Genomic DNA, 24,552 nt, shown 5'->3' with positions numbered 1-24,552 from the left:
TGCCCACAGCATCCCTGCTGCACCCGCTGCCTATAGCCAGCCCGTCTCCAGCCACCCCCTGCCCTGCCCGCACTAGCCCATATCCAGCCAGCCCTGCACCCCCTGCCTGCAACCAGCCCGCCATACGCACCCCCTGCCCTACCTGTAGCCAGCCCGTCTCCAGCCACCCCCACACTCCCTGCCCGCAGCCAGCCCTTTCCGCACACACCCCCTGCCCTGCCCGCGGTCAGCTCCTGCCGCACCCCCTGCCCTGCCCGCAGCCAGCCTGTCTCCAGCCAGCCCCACACCCCCTTGCTTCTAGCCAACCATGCACCCTCCTTACTCCAGCCAGCTCCGCACCCCCTGCCCCGCCTGCAGCCAGCCCTGCACCCCCTTGCCTCCAGCTCGCCCTGTCCTTGTCTGCAGCCTGCCCCACATCCACTGGTGCCCTGCAGTTCCCAGGGCAGTAACCCTGTACACCTGCTTCAATGAGGGGGGCAGGGAGCAGCTGGGACCCACACATGTGCACACCCTAGGGTTACCAGACAGCAACTGAGAAAAATCAGGATAGAGGGTTGGGGGGTGTAATATGAACCTATATAAGAAAAAGATCCCAAAATCGGGACTGTCCCTATAAAATCGGGACATCTGGTCACCCTAGCACACCCCTAGGGAGTGGCGGGGACCCACACATGTGAAACGGAGCTCATTTCTAGTTCAGGCCCATCTTTTTAAAAAAGAACTTTAGGCAGGGTTAACATACATCTGTATTTTCCCGGACAGGTCAGGCTTTTTGGTTCTTAAATTGCTATCCAGGAGGCATTTTTAAATTTTAAAAATGCCTCCTGGGAAAATAAGGACGTATGGGTAACCCTGTTGGTACAAAAAAATACATACTGGGGCACATCCCTTAAATCAGACCTTTTTATAGGAAAACGGTTGTTAAGATTTTGGCAGCTCATCACTGCTTAGACCTAGGTGTCAGTGATTTCAGCTCTGCAGCATGTAACAAGACTTGCAATTGAGTCTAAATTAGCTCTGTTATTACACAGTGGAGAGAGAAAGGGTCAAATGGTGTCTGGGACCCTCCGGCAGGGCCCACACCACCAGGTACAAGAACCTGTCCCTACCCTTTCTCCACTCACTGGGCTTTGGAACCCATGTCACCTGCCTAGTTAGTGCCATTTAGTTGAGGGTGAGTCCCGCAATCGGGAAATGCCAAGTACAGTTCTCCTGTCCTTGATTTATGCTATGATTGATTCCCTTTATTACTCCTGCCTCCAAACCAAGGAGACTGGGGATCCCACACCAGCCAAAAGTGACCATTTGGGCAAGCAATCCCATCATGCTGAGCACCTGGGCAGGGTGGGTGTGCCCATGCAAACGAGATCAGCTAAAGAAGTCTTCTTCCACAGCTCATCACTAGATATCAGGGAAGAGCTCATTCAGACTGCTTACACCATCATCAAGGATCAGGAAAGGAAAAGCTGGTGTTGCAACTTGATTGCATCCCTGACCACTTGGTTAATAGCCATTGAGGGACTTACCCTCCAGGAGCTTATCTAATTCTTTTTGGAACCCAATTTTACTTCTGGTATTCCCAGCATCCCCTCTGGCAATGAGTTCCACAGGCTGTCAGGGGATAAAAAACACTTCTGCAAATTGTTCATCGGTATCCATTAGAAGGTATATACTTTATTTTTTTTAATGTACACACCACTGAGAGTTTTGGATTTTGAAATACAAAAAAAGGACAACAAAACTTTTAAGTAGCTTGAACATATTTCTGTGCAGTCAGGTTTTTACTCCAGTGGTAGCAACTAAGTATTAACTGAGTACAAAAAAAGCAGATCTATTGATATAAATGATAATACAGAAGTTGCCATGTGGCTCCTAATATAAAAAGCAAGAAGCAAAGAGAAACAGTTCACATCTTTTTCCATAATTGTGATTATGGAACATGTCCTAAAACTGGTCTGGCGTTACAGCCCAGAACAGGGAGTCAGGTCACCTGGATTCTATTCCTAGCTCTGCAACTGACTCACTGTGACCAAGCACATAATGTTGCTTCTCTGTGCCTCATACTGTAAACCAGTAACCTAGGAATACTACTGGCTACCCACTTTTGCAAACTCCTTCAAAATCTTCCAAAAAAGGCTCTATAAAAGTATATCATTGCTTGATTTCCTCTCCATCCAGGATATTTTTCAGGATTTATCTCTTGAGACTGCTACAGCTTTTATAAAGAGCTGCAGCCTTCACAAATATTGCTATATACTACGCAATGTGAAAGGATTCCAAACCTTTTATAGCAATATGTTCATGACCACTCATACCTCAGCATGAAGTGTGTTTTAAAAGCTTCTTACATTCCACAATACTTTGCAATTTGCAGGCATAGTATACAGGTCACTTGTAAAATTTTGTAACAATTAGATTCTCTAAAATGAGCAATATTCACTGCCTTCTCTTCTGTAACTTCAATCCTTTCTCTTACATTTCCTCCCCAACCACCATCTGTTAGCATCTGTGCTATCCTCATGAGGTATGAAAAGTCCTCAGGCCAGGGACCTTCTCTTCCTATAAGTCCATAAAGCACCAGTAACACCTACAGCACTATATAAATAATGATACTCATAATACTTTTTTCCACTTTAAAGAATAAATAACCTAGAAGGCATTCTAAATAAAGCAAACAAAAGGAAAAAATAATACACTGAGGACAGGATTTTCAGAAGAGCTCAGTGATGGCTTAAATCTGCTCCCACTCAATGGTAAAACTCCCACTGATGTCAATGGGACCAGAACGAGGGCATGGCTGAGTGCTTTAGAACATCTCACCCTAAAACTTGAAAGGATAAATAGGTGAAGAAGCTGAAATTGGTTAGTTCAAAAGATTTTTGCAGATATTTGAGTAGGGAAAAGCAAACCTGGGAAATAATGAAAGATGACTGAAACAGCTCAAAGATTTCTTGGTGATGAATACATCAGAACATTGTTGCATAAAAAAAAATCCTCTACCCAGATGACTGTCAATAAATCACACGCACCTCATTAACTCCTATCTTCACTTGCTCTTGTGCTGCAGTAAGATAAATAAGTACCAGAAGTATTGTTCAGGGAGGAAAGACAGTATAGTCTAAATTAAAAATATTTACCTGGAACATATGCTATGGGGACCCATGTGTATATAAAATGGGAGTTTGGAGTGGTTTGTGAAATCCTATCACTCTGAGAGCCTCATATTCCTCAAGCAGCGTTCACTGGTCAACAGCAGTGGATGCTTCAAAACCAGGAGTGCTTAGAATCCGCACTGCACTGAGGTCAGAACTGAGTTAGCTATGGTAGAAGCCACGTACAGAACATGGCTGTCGCTAGAAGTTTCTTTAGGCAGTGTGGAGCTGACACTTTTTCTAACAAACACTTGAGGAAACCCCCGAAGTGTAGATTTATATTTTTCTCCCAGGTGGTGTTCGAGCCCATCTACATGACAAATACAAATGCGTTGTGGGATTAGACTACAATATAGGTATAAACATAGCCTAGATTGAGCCTAGGGCACAGTTTAATAAAATTTCTTAGACCAAAAATCTCTGCCCACAATTGTCTGGAAAACTAGGCTCAAATTTTGCTAGTAACAGGCTTGTTTATACATCATTGTAGCTGGTATGGTACAATCACAGAGTGCCCAGAGTCTAGCCTGGCATAAGATAAATTTGTGAAGTGAACCTTGTTAACAGAACATGTCAAATGCTTTGGAACCATCAGAGTCCCATCTTTACTGTAACTCCATGCCAGTAGTCCTCATAGTTAAAATGTGTTTCTGGAAGGAGCATTATTTCAACTGTGCCCCCAGTCCGTGCTGCTGTCTCACTAGAGTCCAAGGCTCTGGCACAGTTAGGGTACACAGTTAAAACAAGGTTCAATCCCTGCAAGGCTAAACTCTTTAAAAAAAAGCTGGTTAGAGAACCATGTGATGTAATGGAGTCTCCAAACGTGGTGAGAGTGGCGATGTAAACAGGACCAAAGAGACATTGTTCAAGCCTATAACATACATAGACATGAGTAAGCTGGGTGGAGCACCCCTGGAGGATGTCACTTGGGAAATAAACTATTTCTGGTCATTATTTCACTGTTTTCACTTAAAAGGGCAATGATATATTATCTCTCCAGACTCCATTGTTTTGTTGCTCTTTTATTGAAGGAACCAGTCCATGAGCAATTCCTGAGAAGGAGCACTTCAAAAGCTGGAAAATACAATATTCTGTGTATTTTCAGAATCCTCTATTTTATTCTGGATTGCTGTCAGAAAAAAGTCCAAAGAAAGAAGAATCAGTTACTGTGGTGGTCTAAAAGCATACTGCGTGAGATTCTACTCAGCAATCTGCTGAATACTTGTTTAAATTAATATCCAATTCAGCTATGAGGCACACTGAGTTTTATATGTTAAGTATGATGGTTAAAAATGGAAAACATTATCTTGAGAGGCCCAAAATTCTGTGTCATATGAAAGCGCCAGGGTTTCAAGAATGCTCTGTTTTTGTGACTACACATATGTATCCTGTTCACTACATACAGGGTACACACTATATAGAAAAAACAGCCTAGCAGGAGAAAGCCTTAACCAACCGTATGCCTGAAATTACTCAAGGACCCAAAAAAGTGCAACACCCTACTTTAGCAACCAACCCCATCATTGTAACCACCTCATCACATAGATAGCTTGTTTTTTTCATTGTGTGCCTTTTTTTTTTTTTGAAAACCAAGTCCTACCAGCTTGTAGTTCTTGAAAACGAGCTTAGAAAACTGGCTTCATCTCTTCTTTAAATTATAAATTGCATATAATAATCAAAATAGAGAAGTGTTGAGAAAATGAATCAAATCATTACAAAAATTGGTTTATTAGCGTTCCTATCAGCCAGATCCTCCATGGCACAAATGGAGTCCTAGTGCAATGCATTCTTGGGTGACAGAGAGCAGCTAAAGCTCACTAATGTGACTTTTGGAGGTTCAGGACTTTTGTTTGTGCCCAGAAATAACTGGATGGAGTCAACATTTTGCTACTGGAAACCTAAATGAGGCCATATTAAAGTATTAAATATGACCATTATTTCTGCACAAGAAACCAGACATGTTTAGCAGCTGGCCCTTGCATCTAGTGAGATAATTATGTGGACTTGGTTGATGGTGTACAATGTATTATCTGAGTAGCATGACATTTTGGCTGTTCTCCACTTTACTAGGTGGTGTTGTAATAATGTGTTTTCAATGTCCAAAATATTGTGCAAAGGAGTTCACTGAATGAACCAGGTCAAAGGAGCATGTGCATTAGGAGGAAGACCTTTCTTTCAGGCACACATTTGGAAAATAAACAGCAACAATGAGAAAGGAAATACTCAAAAGTAACCTGTTAAATATGTACTGTGTGAAAGTTTGCCCTACTGTAGCAGTGATTCATTCAATGGGCACTCAAAGAAAGTCTAAAGAACTGCTCAATTTGGATTTTTGACATGCTACAGCACCCAACTGTCCCTACAGAGGATGGCTGGAGCATGGGAACAGCATACCGCAACCCTCAAATAAAGAATGGTTAGTTTTCACTGGCAGTACCACCTGCTGACTGTAAAGCAACACCAGACCCTCAGTTTTACACTGTAAGAAAAACCCTCCAGAATAATGACAATAACCCACTCCACTGGGAAACAATGTTGGAGGTTGATATTTTTCAAAAAACTGACAAGACAGTCATTCCTTCTGTCTCCTTAGACAGCTGATTTTAAAAAGAAACAAAGCTTGTTGACATTTGGGATTGATTTATAGTCAAGATACTGAACAAAATAGAGCAAAAACACTGTAAAACTGGTAACAAGCGCATTTGACAGATAAAAGTACCTATGACTATTGGGTATACTGTGTTTTAAGTTTTTCAGAGCCGATTACCCACAGAGGAAACACAAATTCTGTATTAAAAAACTCTTGCTTGTTATTCTTCAACAGTCCCCTCATTTGAAATTTGGCTCTTCCCCAGCAGTGCCCATAGCAACACTTGCTGATAACTCAGAAATGTGCAGCTAATTTTTGTGTGGTTTCAGCTTCTGAATGCCAGCAGCTGAACTGTACTTTTCAAGAGCAACAGGATTTATCAGGCAGTGTAATCCTGTTTATGTTAATTTTTTAGATGGCCATTGATGAGGGAAATACTTTTGTTAGCAGCTCAAATAAAGAATACAAACTCCTGAAGTGGAAAATTTCACCTTTCTGTTCACACCATTTTATCAATAAAACAAACATTCAGAAATGCAAGCAATAGTAAGTATGGCAAAAGATTTCTCTGCACTAAATCAAGAATAAATTAGTTTGTAACAAATTTTTTTTGTGTGTGTCATAAAAATGGGTAGAAGGAAGTGTAGATTTTCTCTCTTTGGTCTATCTTGATATCCCTCCAGAGACACATAACAGGCATATTTCAAATTCATTCTTGTCTCCTATTGCAGGAAATAGTGAAGTAGCAGTTTGTATTTTCAGAATTCTGGAAAAGAAGAAAAGTATTGCAGAAATAATTTTCATTGGCTGAAGAAACAGGAATAAAGAAACAAAAGCTAAGGTATGACAAGGGGCTCTGTAATGTTTCAATGGTATAAGTTTTTGCCCTGAGCATAATTAGATCAAATATTTAACTATACCATATGCTACAAATAACATATTTCCACTTAATACAAACCCTTTCTGTATATCCATTGGAAAGAAAACACAAAACACACACAAACACACACGCTAGCACTATTATGGGCTCTTGAAGAGTTGACATTTTGCAATAGAGAGTTCCATTGACTTAAAACTTGGTGCACAGAATTTAGGAAAGTTTTTGTTAAAGTGATAAAAAAAACCCCAACAAGATGCATTTTCAACAAGAATTGATCAAGAAACGAAAACAATATTAACATTTGTGGTTTTCACATCAACTTTTAATCACCTTTCCAGAAGGAAAGCACAAATGATTCACTAGTAGTGAAGACTAATTAAGAATAATCTCAACCTGTTTATATGGGGAGAAAGTTGTCAGCAGACGGATCTGGAGGAAATACTGCATAGAAAATTACAATCCCAACCCCACTATCTAACAACAATTAAGAAAGCAAACAGAAATCTGGAGTGTATCAACAGCAGAATAGAGCACAACTCACAGGAGATAGTTATGGCAATGTAACAAAGGAGTTGGCAGGATCACAAGTGAAGTATTGTGTTATAATTTTTGATGAGGTAGCGTCTACCACCCCCAGTTTGTAATTGGATCCCATTGTGATAGGTACGGTATATGGGGATAAAGAAGATGGGGTATTTGTTAAATCTAACAGGTTGAAGGGGTGAGCACTGCTGTTGACTTGCTTTGTGTCACCTGTTTCTCTATTTAAATATATGTGAGCCCATGGTGAAAGGATAGGAAGGCTTTTTAGAAATTCAAATAAATATATTTGTGGAGTCACAGGGATTCTAGTGAAGAATTAGGAAAGATTAAGAAGGGACATAATCAAGAGTCACCGTGGTTATCATTATGTGGAAAGGTTATTAAAATGGGCTTAGAGGATGAAGCCCTGGCCCATTGAAGTCAATGGTAGGTCTGTCATCCAGTGGGAATAGGATTTCTTCCAGAGTCATTAAAAATCTGAATAGGACATGACTGAATTTCTGAGGAGTGAAGTTTCTAGAGGGTAACAGATGCAAAAGAAGGGAACTGGGAATGGAAGTGAGACAATTTGTTGGGAAACATTTTGCTACACAGGCTGTAATTAATGCATACAATGCACTAACAAAGGCAGCAGATGACTCTGCAATGTATTCTCAAGGAGTTATGTAGGCAATTAAAATACACAAACATGACAAGTACATGCAGAAGCTGGGAAGGTAGAAACACCATAATAGACTACATACAGTTTAGTTAGTCTCTCTCTCTCTCTCTCTCTCTCTCTCTCACACACACACACACACACACATCCTGCTTTAACTATCTTTCTTCCTCACATGTTCTTGTCCCTAATTCTCCATCTCTCCCCAGGGTAGCAATATAAGAAGAGCATACAATCAGCAAAGGTTAGCAGTACAGTAATATTTGGATGTAAAATCAAGGGACAATTCTAAAAATGTGGATTTGTATACATGGAGATTTTAGATTCTTCTGTTTTCTTAAGGGGGCTTAAAGTATAGGAAAATGCTCTGTCCCCACCCATATTCAAAGGCCCATCGTGGGCAAAGGTAAACTGGATAAGTTCCTTCAAGATCCAGGCCTGGTCTACACTGAGGGTGTGGGGGTGGGTGGGCAGGGGATCGATCTAAGTTACGCAACTTTAGCTACGTGAATAACGTAGCTGAAGTCGACGTACTTAGATCAACTTACTACGGTGTCTTCATTGCGGTAAGTCGATGGCTGATGCTCTCTCGTTGACTCCTCCTTTGCCTCTCACTCTGATGGAGTACCGGAGTCGACAGGAGAGCACTCGGCGGTCGATTTATCACGTCTAGACTAGAACGCTGTCCGTTGACCCAGCGGGTAATGTAGACAAGCCGCCAGTCACATTGTGTGTGTATGATGTTGCTAGGTAGTGACATGATGTACTTGCCTCTTATCTCCCTGTGGCAAAAAGATAGTTTCTTCTATAGACCTCCAAACTCCTGCTGCCTAATATGCAGGATAAGTATAGACTGGAAGGGGAATAAAGGTAAAGTTGGAAAGAAAGGGGAGGGGGAAGAATGACAAAAGGAGAAAAAAGATTTCAAGAACCAGTTTTCCAGGTGACTATGTCTGAATGAATACAGGCTAAAATTCCTCTCAAACAGTTTTATATTCTCTGTCATCAGGCAGTTGTAGTCTCCTGTTTTGTGCTTCCTTCTGGGTTTGATGCACCTCATAATGCCTTGCATAAGATGACTTAGGTTAACAGCTCTTTAGAAAAGCTGCAGGAGTGTCACAGTATCAGTTCTTTATGCTGCAAAGCATCCTGCTTTACCTCAGGCCTGGAAGGAAGGGTAAAATGCAAGAACATGACTGACAGCTGGGGCTTTGCCTGGTCACAAGAACTCAAGGACAATGAAAGAATGAAAGTCTGGTAATTGGTAAGAGGAGGGTAGATACAGGAGACACTTACATTATCTAGGTTCAGAGAGCTGGACCAGAAGATAAAGTGAAAAGGGCTTCTTGCCACCCATAGCATGCGATCCCTCTAGCCTTCTCTTTCCCAGGATGGGTCTGGTTCTCAGATCCTTCCAGATCCTGAGCACAAATAACAACAGCTTGCTTGTCTTCTAGTTCCTCCAGCTGGCACAATTGCCTCTATCTAGCCCAATGCCACTGGCTGGTCTCCCTAAGAATCTCTGTAGTGACGGTAGACACCTGTTGTAGAATTTCTGCTTGGGGAGAGAGTGTCAACTTTTCCCTGTTAAGTATATCATTAAGCAGTGGATGTTGGGTGGGGCAATGATGAGTGATGAAGAATTATATGGTAGTGGGGAATTAGTTGATTCCCTTGAATGTTTGTTGCCAGATTTTTAAAGGCTTGGGTGTTTTTTAATGGTTCACGGTACTTTTGCAAAGAAAGTGTGAAGTTGTCCTTTGAGCGTTGGTTGCATTTGAATGAAAGACATTTTCAACCTTGACTTTTTTTCAATTAATTTTTTGGTTAGCATATACTCTAAAAATTCATACAAACTCCAAGCTACACCACAGTACACACCATGGCTTGTACTATTCTGCAGAATCTTGTGAGAACTATCACCAGCTTTATTAACAGTATTGACAAGTCAGGCAGACTGTGGAGTCCAAAGCTTAGCTCAGTATTAGCAAGGCATACCAGAGAATTGTTCTAGTAGCACAAACTTTGCCTGTTTGAATATCCTTATAAAGCCTCACGAGGTTAAGCACCGTGCAGAGTGGGATACAGAATGCATGTTAGCACAACTGTTCTCAGCTAGGCATGTGTGTTTATAATGAAACAGCTGTAGTTCTTGGACTAATCTCTGAATACTTTACAATTGCCACATCTTAGCTGGCAAAATACAATATTCCTGTAATTAACATTATACACTATGACCACAATAAAAGAGTTTCAATCAAGCAGACAGAAAATTACTGTAGCTGTCATCATATGAACACACCCACACATACCTCCGAGCAGTCCATCTGCCCTTAAGGCAGGCTGCTTCAGTGCCGAGACCTTTCTCATGGGTGAAAAATGAACTCAGAGAATGATTCTTGACTAGGCTAATATAAGTCAGTTTACGATAGCACATATAATTTATGGTGGGAAAAAAATGAGAGATCAAAATTGGGGGAAGATTTTTGTTTTTTTAAATTCTGCCATGTCTCTTATATCCCTGTCTTTAGCTCTACTACTTTTTTTTCCAGGTCCCTAGAAAGCCTAATGAACTTCTTATTCAGATCTCAGCATTTTGGGAGTGAAGGGATGATGCACAAAAACCCCATAGGATCTGACCCCAGAGGTGCTGAATGCCCATTACTTTTATTGGAATTAATGGGCCCTGCATATCCATAGCACTTCAGAAAATCAGAACACTTATTAGGTGCCTAACTGTAGGTACCTACGTTGGAAAAGCTAGGCCCATATTTTTCAACATATCGTCAAAATGTCTTCAGAACTCAAACTCACAGGCTTCTCTCCTCATGTGGTTGATATTACCAGCACATCCCCAATAGATTCATAGCCTTACTATTATAGGCTGGGATGCATATAACTCTCAAGAACCTGATTAGAGTTTAATTTACTGGCATTTCCTCTTCAACCCAAAAAGGTACCCAAGCTGATTAAAAAACTAAAGTTCAACATTTTCACTTTGTATATTACTCCAAAGCAAAGACCCTTATAGTTGGGAGGAGAGTATCTTATTTGTTTTCCAACTATTGTTCTTGAAGATATATTTAGCAAAAAGGAAAACTCTTTCTTGCCCTTTGGGTATGATGGCCTTTAACGAGACTAAAAGTAGCAAACATAATGGTTGAACCACTTCACTGAAGAAAGCACACGTGCTGTGTATAGGTCTTGCCTTAGGATTCTGCTGTCATTTTAGATTGTTCAAAGAGGATCACATACCACTTTCTAAGCAAAATATCCATCTAGTTTATAGTGTTAATAATTCCTCCCAAAATAACAGGATATGTACCAAGAAATGCTATGCATAGAGCTACACAGCAGTAAATAGCCAACGGCACTTAGTACATAAGATAATTGTCTAAACCTATCATTTAACTTTCAGTCTAACCAGTTTTTGCTGTAATAGAAAGAATACAGGAAAATGTAAGAGTCTGCTCTGATCAGATTGAAGGATACTATCTCACAGCATAGGCATATGAACAGTTAATTTTGCTTTTTTGGGGTACTTGGGGCATACTAAAATGAAGTAAACCTATTTATCCTAAATATAGGGCAGGCAAAGAATAGCTAGAATGTAGCGTCACTGAGAAGAATCTGAGAGTTACCATTTATGATATACTGAATGAGTAACAGTAACAAAAAAGCCACATTAGTTGATTTTATACCGGATTATTATGTGTAAAGAGAGGCAATATTCTATACCACTTGGCATGTTCTAAGCCTCAACTGGAGTTCTAAATTCAGTTTTGGTAACCACTTTGATTTTAAAAGATGGACAAGCTAGAGGAAATTTAGAGTAAAAAAGATGAGGGGCTTGGAAAATGCACCTTCTCAGGAAAGATGAAGAGACCTGGATTTGAAAAGTGTGCAGAAAAACAAATGGAAGAAAAAAAAGTCTTCAAATACATACAATAAATACAGATTTCAGAGTAGCAGCCGTGTTAGTCTGTATTCACAAAAAGAAAAGTAGTACTTGAGGTACTTTAGAGACTAATAAATGTATTTGAGCATAAGCTTTCGTGAGCTACAGCTCACTTCATCGGACGCATTCAGTGGAAAATACAGTGGGGAGATTTATATACACACAGAGAGAACATGAAACAATGGGTTTTATCATACACACTGTAAGGAGAGTGATCACTTAAGATGAACTATTACCAGCGGGGGGGAGGTGGGGTTCGGGGAAGGAGGAAAACCTTTTGTGGTGATAATCAAGGTGGGCCATTTCCAGCAGTTGACAAGAACATCTGAGGAACAGTGGGGGGTGGGGGGGGGAAATAACATGGGGAAATAGTTTTACTTTGTGTAATGACCCATCCACTCCCAGTCTCTATTCAAGCCTAAGTTAATTGTATCCAGTTTGCAAATTAATTCCAATTCAGCAGTCTCTCCTTGGACTCTGTTTTTGAAGTTTTTTTTTCTTTTACGTAGAGACTGTCCAGTTTGACCAATGTACATGGCAGTGATGGCATATATCACATTGGTAGATGCGCAGGTGAATGAGCCTCTGATAGTGTGGCTGATGTGATTAGGCCCTATGATGGTGTCCCCTGAATAGATATGTGGACACAGTTGGCAACGGGCTTTGTTGCAAGGCTGAACTTTGTGACTTTGTCCTCACCCATAACTATTTCACATTTAGGGACAATGTATACCTTCAAATCAGCAGCACTGTGATGGGTACCCGCATGGCCCTACAGTATGCCAACATTTTTATGGCTGACTTAGAACAATGCTTCCTCAGCTCTCGTCCCCTAATGCCCCTACTCTACTTGCGCTACATTGATGACATCTTCATCATCCCCCAACTAAAACCTCTCCAATGCATCATCAAGGATCTACAACCTATCCTGAAGGACGACTCATCACTCTCACAGATCTTGGGAGACAGGCCAGTCCTTGATTACAGACAGCCCCCCAACCTGAAGCAAATACTCACCAGCAACCACACACCACACACAACAGAACCACTAACCCAGGAACCTATCCTTACAACAAAGCCCGTTGCCAACTGTGTCCACATATCTATTCAGGGGACACCATCATAGGGCCTAATCACATCAGCCACACTATCAGAGGCTCGTTCACCTGCGCATCTACCAATGTGATATATGCCATCATGTGCCAGCAATGCCCCTCTGCCATGTACACTGGTCAAACTGAACAGTCTCTACGTAAAAGAATAAATGGACACAAATCAGACGTCAAGAATTATAACATTCAAAAACCAGTCGGAGAACACTTCAATCTCTCCGGTCACACGATTACAGATCTGAGAGTGGCTATCCTTCAACAAAAAAACTTCAAACACAGACTCCAACAAGAGACTGCTGAATTGGAATTAATTTGCAAACTGGATACAATTAACTTAGGCTTGAATAGAGACTGGGAGTGGATGGGTCATTACACAAAGTAAAACTATTTCCCCATGTTATTTCTCCCCCCACCCCAGCCCCCTGTTCCTCACATGTTCTTGTTAATTGCTGGAAATGGCTCACCTTGATTATCACCACAAAAGGTTAGCCTCCTTCCCCACCCTCCTTCCTGCTGGTGATGGATCATCTTAAGTGATCACTCTCCTTACAGTGTGTATGATAAAAGCCATTGTTTCATGTTCTCTGTGTGTGTATATAAATCTCCCCACTGTATTTTCCACCGAATGCATCCAATGAAGTGAGCTGTAGCTCACGAAAGCTTATGCTCAAATAAATTTGTTAGTCTCTAAGGTGCCACAAGTACTCCTTTTCTTTTTTAGGCTTGAACAGAGACTGGGAGTGGATGGGTCATTACACAAAGTAAAATTATTTCCCCATGTTATTTCCCCTCCCCACCCCCTACTGTTCCTCAGACATTCTTGTCAACTGCTGGAAATGGCCCACCTTGATTATCACCACAAAGGTTTTCTTCCTCCCCCCCTCCTGCTAGTAATAGCTCATCTTACGTGATCACTCTCCTTACAGTGTGTATGATAAAAACCCCTTGTTTCATGTTCTCTCTGTGTGTATATAAATCTCCCCACTGTATTTTCCACTGAATGCATTGGATGAAGTGAGCTGTAGCTCACGAAAGCTTATGCTCAAATAAATTTGTTAGTCTCTAAGGTGCCACAAGTATTCCTTTTCTTTATACAATAAATATATTGTTTGCTGTGTTGTAGCCATGCTGGTCCCAGGCTATGAGACATACAAGGTGGGTGAGGTAATCTCTTTTATTGGTCCAACATTTGTTGGTGAGAGACAAGCTTTGGAGCTCCTCAGAGCTCTTCTTCAGGTCTGTGAAATGCAATCAGGTAGTTGTGACATGCTAATGTCCTTTCCCATACCTGAGGAAGAGCTCTGTGGAGCTTGAAAGCTTATCCCCTCTTTCACCAACAGAAGCTGGTCTAATAAAAGAGATTATGTCACCCACCTTGTCTCTCTCAAACATATTGTCATATGATAGAGAGGACAGGGATCAGTTAGTCTCTGTTTAAGAGAACAGAACAAAGAATAATAATGGATTTATGATGGGGCAGAATTTTTTCTGGAAAAACTATTGGGAAAATCTATATAACAACAAAAACAGGCTGTGAAAGGGAATCACCATCAGAGGCAATATGCAAGGTTAGAGTAGACACGTCTATTAGGGATGATTTCAGAAAATAAAAGCTCTGTTGATTGGCCCTGTGGAAGGCCAGATGCTCACCCGGTATAGTTTGACATAGCTCCATTAAAGCCAATGGGCCAAGCCAATTTATACCAATTGAGGACTTAGTACCAGCTATTACCATATATCCATAAATATGACGCAATAATAAAACAAATATTTCCCAAACCTCAATACTGATTCCTTGATGTATCAATGACAAAACCTCTACCAATTTCTTACTCTTGGAGATAATTAGTAGTTTTGTAAAGTAAGAAAGAAAACAGCCCATTAAACACTGTTATACATTACCCACCTGCACTTGGACACCTCTCTCAAAACAACCCTTTTACTTGTTCTGTGTCTGGGTCAAGGTCAATGTCATAGAAGCAAGGTCTTGTAGGAAGTCCTGGCATGGTGCTCATCTGTGGGGACAATAAAATAAAGTTACACTCCTGCAACTGTAAGCGGATAATCACACTGTGCATATATACCTTTGATGAAGTGAAAGGCTAGATTGTTCTTCATGCACTCAACTATAGCTGCAATTTCTTTTAAATGTCAAACCATCTGCTACTTCAATTTATTTTTTAAATCTGAGCCTATGAAAGACAGGAAAGGGGGAAAATAAAAATTGTCACACAGTTTAAGGTTGTAAACTGGGAAGATGCAGGAGTGACCTTCTTCACAAAATGCAGACAAACTGGATTTCTTTGTGCCTCTGAGCATTTATCCATTTAAAGTTATGATACCAGGAATTTTGTAGATCAAAGTAAAGGTCAATACTATGCGAATTCCCCTGGTTCTACACACGTTAAACTGTGTGTCTTTGTGAATGAAAGCGGCATATGGCAAAGGAATTAGCCTCAACACTTTCATGCCTATGAATACTTAACACCAAGCATAAACTGAGATGATTAAAATAATTATGGGTGATTCCTAATTCATCATTTAGGAATTCCTAGCTCTTAGGCTCTGTGCATTTTTCCTGAGAGTTCCCAGCATCATGAAGTTATAGAGCTTGTAGTGAGCACTACAATGCACTAACGCAGTAACAGTTACAGCAGAAGATCCAATCCCTATATGTTGGCTCAAATATAAAGCCACAAAAGCCGGATTATTTCTAATTACTGGTAATTAAGGCCCTGCTCCAGGATAGCACTTCAGCATGCACTTAACTTTAAGTAATGTGAGTAGTCTCAAATACTGCCTACTTCTAGCTTCAACTAGATTACTTATGCTACTATTATTTATTATCTGTATTGCAGTAGCACCTTTCAAAAACCACTAAGTGACTTAGGAGCCCATTTTCATATGTGTTGTAGGCAGTTAATAACCCTACATCTCATTATGCGCCTCAATCGCTTTTGAAAATAGGACTTAAGCTCCTAAATCACTTAAACACTTTTGAGAATTTTAATCCCTGTCATGGACCAAGGCTCTGTACAAACATGCAACAAAGTAATGGCCCTTGCCCCAAGGAGCTTACAATCTAACTAAGCTTGGGATGTGATTCCCAGCTTGTGCAGACATACTCACTCTAAGCTAGCACACTAAAACCTGTAGTGTAGCCAAGGTAGCCCAGGCTATCTGCCCTGAATACAAACCTGCCCACACCCTGAGGGTGCATGCTCAGAGTGGCTAGAACATGCTGCTGGCTGTGCTACCCTGGCTACACTGTTATTTTTAGTGTGCTAGCTCAGACGAGAGCTAGCATGAGTATATCTGTGGTAGCTGGGAATCACACACTTGGCTTGTAGTGGAGACAGAGCCTATATGTGCTTAAAGTTAAGCATGTGCTCAAGTTTTGAGCCTATTTGCATCAAAATTTTATTAAAAACACACACACACACACACACAAAAGAAGATGATCTATAGACTTTTGAGGACCAGGATCTCAGCTAGGATAAATCAGCATAGGTCCACTAAAGCCAATGTTCAATCTGGCCCTGAGGGTCTCTCTTTAAAATAAATTTATGTATCTGCTAGGGAAATGACATTTTCTCTGGCCACAGTGAGAGCTGCACTGTGCTGATGGGTCTCAGAAAAGGAAAACATATGCTTGCTATTTTAACCCCAGAGAGCCAAATTTAATGGCCCCTCTCTGAATAGAGTTGTTTCTATTTCTCTATAAAAGTCAACCGGTTTTAATGCATATACAATGATCTAGTTAGTATTACTCAGTGCTTTACACTGCACCTTTGCTCTGAAATTGAGTTTAGTATTACTATTACAATAGTGGAAACAAAATAACAATATCACTTAAGACGCCCTCACAGAAACTTAAATACCCATGTATAATATATGAAGTAACTCCACTTTCCCTCCTTGCGTTAATCTCATGGGGAATGGAGTTCAGTTAACATGGATTAGTGATATATTTTGTCTTTTTCTGGACCAACTGCTGACGGGAAAAAAAAATTCAGACTCATAACATTTCCTAATTAAAAAAAAAAAAAGTAGTTCCAATGTAGTCATTTGTGGTCTTTTATAACATTACAGGGATATGAAACCTTGCTAGTTTGCATTAAACAGAGGCTCTTACTCAAAACACAGCATTGTATAATTACATATGTATTGTGTTGGCGTGGCTTCTTGGGGAATGTTGACACTGCAATCTCACGTCTGACTGCAGCGCTGGTAGATGTATCGACACTAGTTTTACCTGCTAGTACAGCTACAAAGAACAGTGTAGACATAGCAGAACAGGCTTCTGTGGGAGCTAGCAATGCAAGTATGTATCTAGAATCTGTGAGGTGCTGGTACAGCCCTAGCTACCACATTAACACTGCTATGTTAAGCCATGCTAGAACGGGTATGTCTACCCAAGCTGCAATCACACCTCAGATTGCAGTGCAGACATATCCCGGGCTAAAATCTGGGATTAGTTTAATATTGTCTTTTCTCTGGGGATCATATTCTGCAGGGATGCAATTGCAGGGGATGCACTAATTGGGATAGCAGGTTTTTTCCATTTGTGACTTCTCAAATTTAAGGACTTACCTTGATATGAAACTGCCTTAATAAAATTTACAACATTACATGCATAACACCTCCTCTGAGACTTTGGTTTCTGGCTGTACTGGAGATGGCCTTGCTACAACCCAGAGAAAGTGAGCTCCCAAGTTCCCTATAACTTGTAAAGTAGATCTACAGATATGCACATCCAACCACATGGACAGCGTTCATTCACTCTATATAAACACCACATCCTAACAGAAATAACATTCTTAAAATCACCGATTCTAAATTAAAGTCAAACATTTTTTTAATTAGTTAATACCATGGGCCAGTTTCTCTGCTCGTATAAATCACTCAGAGGCCACTAAAGTCAATGGAGTGATGCTCATTTACACCAGTTGAGGATCACTGTGTGTGCTTCTAATTCCTTGCAGAGTGACACCCAACATGACTATCATTAATGGATGACAAACATTTGAGTTTTCTGAAGTGTGAATTCCAAACACTTTAATATTAATGGAGGAGCTGTAACTCTTCTGACACTGAGGAATGAAGTCAACATAAGGAAGTGATATCAACTGTATTAAAATCCCTGCTGCATAAAAAAAGTATATTTTATCTAAATCACAGTACAGAAAACATCTTTTGCCTTAGTGAATCACAGAGTAAAACTGACATGCCTTGTCAGTTTCACCATTGCCCACAGTTCTGAATAGCAATAGTGAAACAGAGTAGATTCTCTGCTGTTGCCAGTTGGATGCACAAATACTTTCTGCATGGCTGCATATTCAGAAGCAAAGCTCCCTCCCCTCTATTTTCTCCCAAAAGAATACAGGGCGGGATTAATGTTAGAGTTTATAGGCTGATCTCAAACCCAACAGGTAGAACTCAGGAGCCTGGAACCTCATGTACAGAGGGTCTTGTTAATCTACCACTGGTTGCTACACATGCTGTACCTGCTCAGTGGATAAATAGAAGACTCAAGTCTCCAAGGCGTTTTCATCTTAAATAAGCACTAAATTGACACTAGTATTTTAAAAGTAAAAAATAGAAGCAGATAATGGGCTTTGAAAGAGCAAATTCTCCTATGAAAACAAATCACTTTGGTAATTAGCCAGTCTTCAGTAGGAAAAATGCACTGAAACAGCAAATAAGAACCTCTCACTCCTACAGTGCCTTTCATGCACACCAGATTCCAATGTGCCTCATAGTTTACACATCATATATACTAGACAGGGATAACTTCACCCACCCCTGATATTCAGTCACCTCTAAAATGTAATGTGTCTGCTAAGTAACACTACACAGCAAGGCTACAAAAACAGGTTGGGGTAAGAAGCTATGAATAAGAATGTTATCCAAATGAAACTACAGGTGGAATTTAGGTAGGCAGAATAAACCTACCAAAATTGGAATTTGAGCAGACTAGGCCTATCACATCTTCTCTTGCCAAAACTGCAGTGGAACTTCAGTAACCACGGGTGGTGTGGACTCCAAGTTTAAACTCTTCATTCAATATATCAATGTTTTCTCCATCCAAGAAATCTCATCTACCAAGAATTCACACAGCTTTTAAACATCTGCTAAGAAATGCAACAAGGAAATTGGGGCAAATTTGTAGGAACTCACTTGGATCAATAATTTCCAATAAGATATTTGCAATTCTCTACAAACCCCTGAAAGCCTTCTTGTAACTCTGCACTACAGCAAATAATACTTTTGAAACATTTTGTGATAGGTGCAACACTTGTGTTGATGGCTATACTATTATGTGCATGTAGTTACAGTACTACATAAACAATAAGATTCGGAGGAAAAAGCAATATGCTTTAAATACAAGTTATTGTGGGGATTATGTTAATAATTATACTTCTTAGAAACCAACACTGGCAAAAGGAAAGCACGATTTTAGTTGAAAAAGGTCTAATACCACCACTATCTGTCTTACATATTTATGATGTTGGAGTTTCATACACATACCTAGACGAAAAGGTAGAAGGATACTTATGACTCCTTACAAGAGCAGGGTGTCAATTATTCTGAAGGAAGCATCATTAAGGCTGTTCTTAGAAATGTTGCTAATATTGAACTACATGTAATTTTCCTTTTTGGGGAAGGGTGGTGAAAGTTCATTTAGAAAGTTGGGGTAATAGCACTCTGGTAGTTTCTGCAAATCTCTAATCTCCTCAATCCCAGTCAGCCATATTTTAGGCTTTGGTATTGGATAAAAAAATGCTCCAGTTGAGTTTAATGATTAATTCTTAGTAATCACAGAAGATAAAAGGTAGGATTTTCAAAGCCCTGAGCATTAGCCTAACTCTGCTATCACTGAAATCAAGGGGAATTTTACCATTGAGTCCCAGAGTGTCTTTTGCTGATAGTTATGGATGTGACAGCAGCCTTTGATATCATTAACTGCGAGGTATTGCCGAGATGTCTATAATCCCTAGAAGAGTTGGACTAACTCATGCTCCATGGCCTCTGTTTCTTTCTTCATGAGAGGTCCCAGAGAGAAACTTTGGACAATTAACTGTGGCACTTCTAGAATTAAATCCCACTGACCGCTAGCAAAAATAACATTTTAAGCTATTTAATTTTTCAGACGAGTTAAGTATGTGTGTTTGTTGGATATGTCCACTACAGATAATTTGTTATTTGTGTAACAGATTTTATTCTTGCAATAATGTCTCAGAAAATTTAATCAACAACAATTGAATTATTGTTTACATACAGATCTCCACTAGTTCCTTGCCAAGAACTGGTTGGAGGTTTTTTGTCAGTTTTTAAAAAGGACTTATTCCATAAAGAGGCGCTTATTTGCTGACTTCCTTTGGTGCATATTATTCAATCAATATAATTGATCTAAATATCTATACAGGACTTGGCTGTGAAGCTCAAAGACAGTCAATGACAATACAGAAAAAAGGATGAGCCATTTCTGATTCTATTTTCCTCCATATTACTGGTACTTCACTTTTGCCCAGCATTGCTGTCACATACTATGTGCTAAGTAATACAAATTAAAATCTCAATCTACCTGCATTTTAGGCATTTCTAAAGTGCTTATTGCTACAGGAGTTAGGCACTCTTTGACAAATAAAAAAGACACAGGTACTCACCTACAGGCAAACTAATCTTCTGAAATCACAGAGAAATGTATTGGAGTTAATGTGACGATGTGGGTGAGTAAATGTTCACCACTTACCCTCTTACCAGCTTGACCCCAGTGCAAAGGGCCAGACAGAAGGCCTGTATACCATTTAAGGCTCACCTAAATGCTAATCTGAAATTTTAGGTGATGCATAAGGCCTAGGCACAGCACTGAATTTCACCCCAATGTGAGTAACTGTTGCACAATGAGGCTCTGAAGTTCTGTTAACCAGATTTGTCAAGGTTTCCCAACAGGAACTATTTTCCTTAGCTTCCTTTTTTTATTATACAGCTGCCCATCAGTGCTTGATATAATCTGTGTCTTATTTCCAATATACAAACAAATAATATTAAAAATCCTTAGAGGACCTGACAATACCTTACCATATTAGCACAATGGTATGATTTTAAAAACAGATGGTTTGACAACAAGCAATTCATGTTTAACGTCTTTCAGATACAGTTCAACATCTGTCTGCTTTACAAACTTGCTAAGATCTGTAAATTAGAGGAAAAAAACAGAAGATTACGCATCTTAGACAGAGTAGAAACCAAAAGAATACAGGATATGAAAAATCTTTGAAGAACTCAGTCAGGAAATTTCTCCTTGTTGCAGTTTATGGAGTTATGTTGCTCCCACTGTGGAATCTGAGTTATTCACATTATCTAATTGTGTCCTTTTGCTAATTAAACAATCTAAGACAATTCTGAACCCTTTGAAACTTTGAAATTGTACAGAGAGCAGATGATGTTTCTCAAGGGAACACGGTAGACTTGGGATAGTTTATCAATAAAATCCTAAAAAGGAGGATTGTATATTCTCTACCCTCTCAACTAAAATCAATACAAGAGAAAAACTCAATTTATGAAGATCACTGCGTGCATGCGTTATGTTTAACGTGGTTATATTATTACACATAAAGACACGGACAGCTCCTAAACCAGTGGTACTCAAACTTTTCCTGTCATGCCCCCCCTTACCATGGAATCTGTCCATGCCCCCTACCCTCCTCCATTACTGCATAGTTGGCTCATCAGAGGAGCTTGGGCTGCAAGCAGAGCTGGAGGTTAAACTTGGGATGGGAGAGGAGCTGGGGCTAGATGCTAGAGGCAGAGCTGGCCTGGGGCTGGAGAGGAAATGAGGGCAGAGCTGGGCTGCAGGTGGCACAGGGGGTGGAGCAGAGCTGCGGCTGGGGCCGGAACTGAGCTGGGGTCAGAGTGGGGCTGGGTGGTGCTATTTCCCTGTCCCCCTTGGGGGCTAGCCCAAGCCCTGCTACATGCCTCTGAATGTTCTCCGTGCCTACTAGACCACTGGAGACCACTGTCCTAAACTGATGTAAAGGATCTATGATTATTTACACCAGCTGAGGATCTGGCCAACAATTTTCTTAGCTTGAGTTACTCACAATTTTAATGTCTGTGACGATAATGAGACCTCATTGACCAGAAGCAATCATGTAGGTCCTTGATACTGCAAACACTTACACACATTTTTAACCTTAAGCATGGGAGTAATCTCATTGACATCCATCAGACTTGTACATCAACGCAGGTCAATTTACAGAATTGAGGCCCTAGAAAACTTCAATAGTAGCTCACTTTTCCAATAAGAAAGTAAAATAGCATAAAAATGAAAGCAGAGTGTGAGTAATTAAAAGAAGAAAAGCAATATTTAATTAAAAGAAATACAGCTGATATGGCTGGCTTGAAGCAATAGAGGAAATATATACCTGCTAAGGGAATGGTGTAGAGGTATCCCCAAGACAGAATTAGTTCTCTTAAGTGACCTTCAATCTGCCTCTTAAAAAAAAAAAATAAAACAAACCCTCAGATTGGAAAAACACATGCATAATGCAGGCAAGTTGGATCTTTCTTGGAAAAGAACCAATGGTTTAAAAAAACCCTAATAAATGTAGACTTAGAAATGACATTATTTCTCAAAAAAGCTATTGTACTAACTAAATATTTTAAAAATATAATTTCAGCACATTTCAGTGCCTCAAAACAAATACATGATTTATGAAAGTTGCTCAGCAACGATTTTTAGTCAGTGCTTAAAATAAAAGTTTAATTATAAGGTTTTATGAAGATTTGTCCAAACCTGATAATATTCAGACAGTAAAATGAAGTTCACATTTCTTTTTTGGGGAAAGCTTAATGTAAAAGAGGCTTGTTGCACTCATAAGCCTCATAACAAGACACTTAAAATGTTAATTCTTCCCCAAAGAACAAAATAATGCTTAGAAAGAAGATCTGCAACTTTAATTTCACACTATTGTCTGCAAAGAAGAGCTCTGCTTCACCGGCATGTTGCCTGATTTTAGGTGCTCACTACCGCCTGATATCAGTTTTTCCATTGATTTTTTTCTCTGACAGCTTCTTAAGCAAGGGGGCTGGGCCCCCACGTTTGAGGTGTGCTGGAGTTGCTCTGCCTCAAGGAAGGATTGATAATCTCTGGCAATAAGAGAGAGACACATTCCTCATCTGCTTTCACCATCCATCTGGAGTTTAAGATATTGGTTACATTTCAGAAAGCCCTAAATGGCCTGGGACCAGCCTACTTGAGAGATCACCCCTTTCTCCCAATGTCATATTGTCACAGTTCCAGTCAGTAGGTTGCTTGAGCTGGATTGCCCTTATTAAAAAAAAAAGGGGATGACTGGCAGGGCTTTAGGACTCTGGAATTTGCTTCCCCTTTGGTTCAAATTAGTCCAGATTTTGGTGACCTTTTGGGAGCACCGCAAAAGACATCTTCACTGGGCTTTTGGAGAAGGCTCAGGCTAGAAGATGATGGAAGGGCAGAAAGAGTTTTTTGTAGGTATATGGCTGGCCGAGTTCCTATTGAATTTTAACAGGGTTGAGATTTAAATGTTATTGTCAGTGAGCATATTAGGGAACCTGGAGGCTTGGATGGGCATCTCTTTAGTTATTTCAAGAAAAATAAAATAAATAGCGAAGTGTATGGATATAATTCAGAGGTGAGTTGGGCGAATCTCCCTCAATAAGCAAAATATATTTGTGCATCACATACATGGCAGCAATTTCTCTAAGTTGAATAACTCTTGCATTTTCATCTTTGAAGATACAAAAGTACATCTGAAGCTGGGGAAAATTCTCCCCCTAATCACAATACAATACCAAGCTTTTAGGTTTTACTTGAAAAATAATCACCTACTCTGAGATTGTGTGGGTCAAATGTTCAGATGCAGTTTCCAAATTTGCATGTCTACTTTGGGGACACACAATTCTCACAGTCACGTGTCCTAATATTATTATTTATCCACAGCTGCCACATTATTCTTGGATGCTTTACAGATAATACAGAAATGTCACCTGTCCTGAAGAGCTAACAGTCAAGGACATACATAATGCAACAAGTGAGAGCTACAAACAGTAGGCAGAGAAATAAGAGGATGAGAAAACGAGGGTTACACATATGAGGTGACTTGTTCCAAAGTGTTTCAAAAATTTCTCCATCACAACCCACTAAAATCCCCTTTTAGTACAACATACTCCATTACCCAACCCCCACATCCTCCATTCACCATTCAACTACCCTGACTCCACACAGCAACTCGGGGTAGAGAGCATCTACACCTCCCATGAATGATCATTCTCTTCCCTCAACTTCACTTCTAAGAGCAGAGCCTCCACGGGCTGTTTCCATTCCTGATCAGAAAATGCAGATAAATTCTCTCAGGAAGAACTAGTCCATCGGAGGTGGCAGGAAAGAGGGTCCTATCCCACATGGCTTCAGGGAGTATGGGTATCACTGATGATTGGTGGCCTTGGGGTATTGTTCCTCAATTATCTGAATCATCTGGTGATCAGGACCAAATGTCAAGTTACAGGTTCACTGACATCACAGGAATCCAGAGGCCGACAAGACAGATTGGATAACAGTTTTCAAGCACATAAAAGGTTATTACAAGGAGGAAGGAGAAAAAATGTTCTTCTT

At 40.2% G+C, this 24,552-nt stretch overlaps 1 protein-coding gene across 1 annotated transcript in view; it reads right to left on the bottom strand.

Annotated features, from left to right (window-relative positions):
- Positions 1-1,673: 1,673 nt before the first annotated feature.
- Positions 1,674-24,552, bottom strand: part of MTHFD1L (methylenetetrahydrofolate dehydrogenase (NADP+ dependent) 1 like) — a 245,749-nt gene continuing 222,870 nt past the window's right edge. Inside the window, 2 exon segments of the mRNA XM_043511198.1 lie at positions 1,674-6,508; positions 14,800-14,908. Of these exon segments, the coding sequence (XP_043367133.1) occupies positions 14,819-14,908 (90 nt within the window). The 3' untranslated portion in view covers positions 1,674-6,508; positions 14,800-14,818.

The sequence above is a fragment of the Dermochelys coriacea genome, chromosome 3 (genome assembly GCF_009764565.3).
Source record: "Dermochelys coriacea isolate rDerCor1 chromosome 3, rDerCor1.pri.v4, whole genome shotgun sequence".
Taxonomy (NCBI): Eukaryota; Metazoa; Chordata; order Testudines; family Dermochelyidae; genus Dermochelys; species Dermochelys coriacea.
The sequence above is the reverse complement of the archived record's forward strand: the minus strand, read 5'-3'. Positions and strand labels throughout refer to the sequence as shown.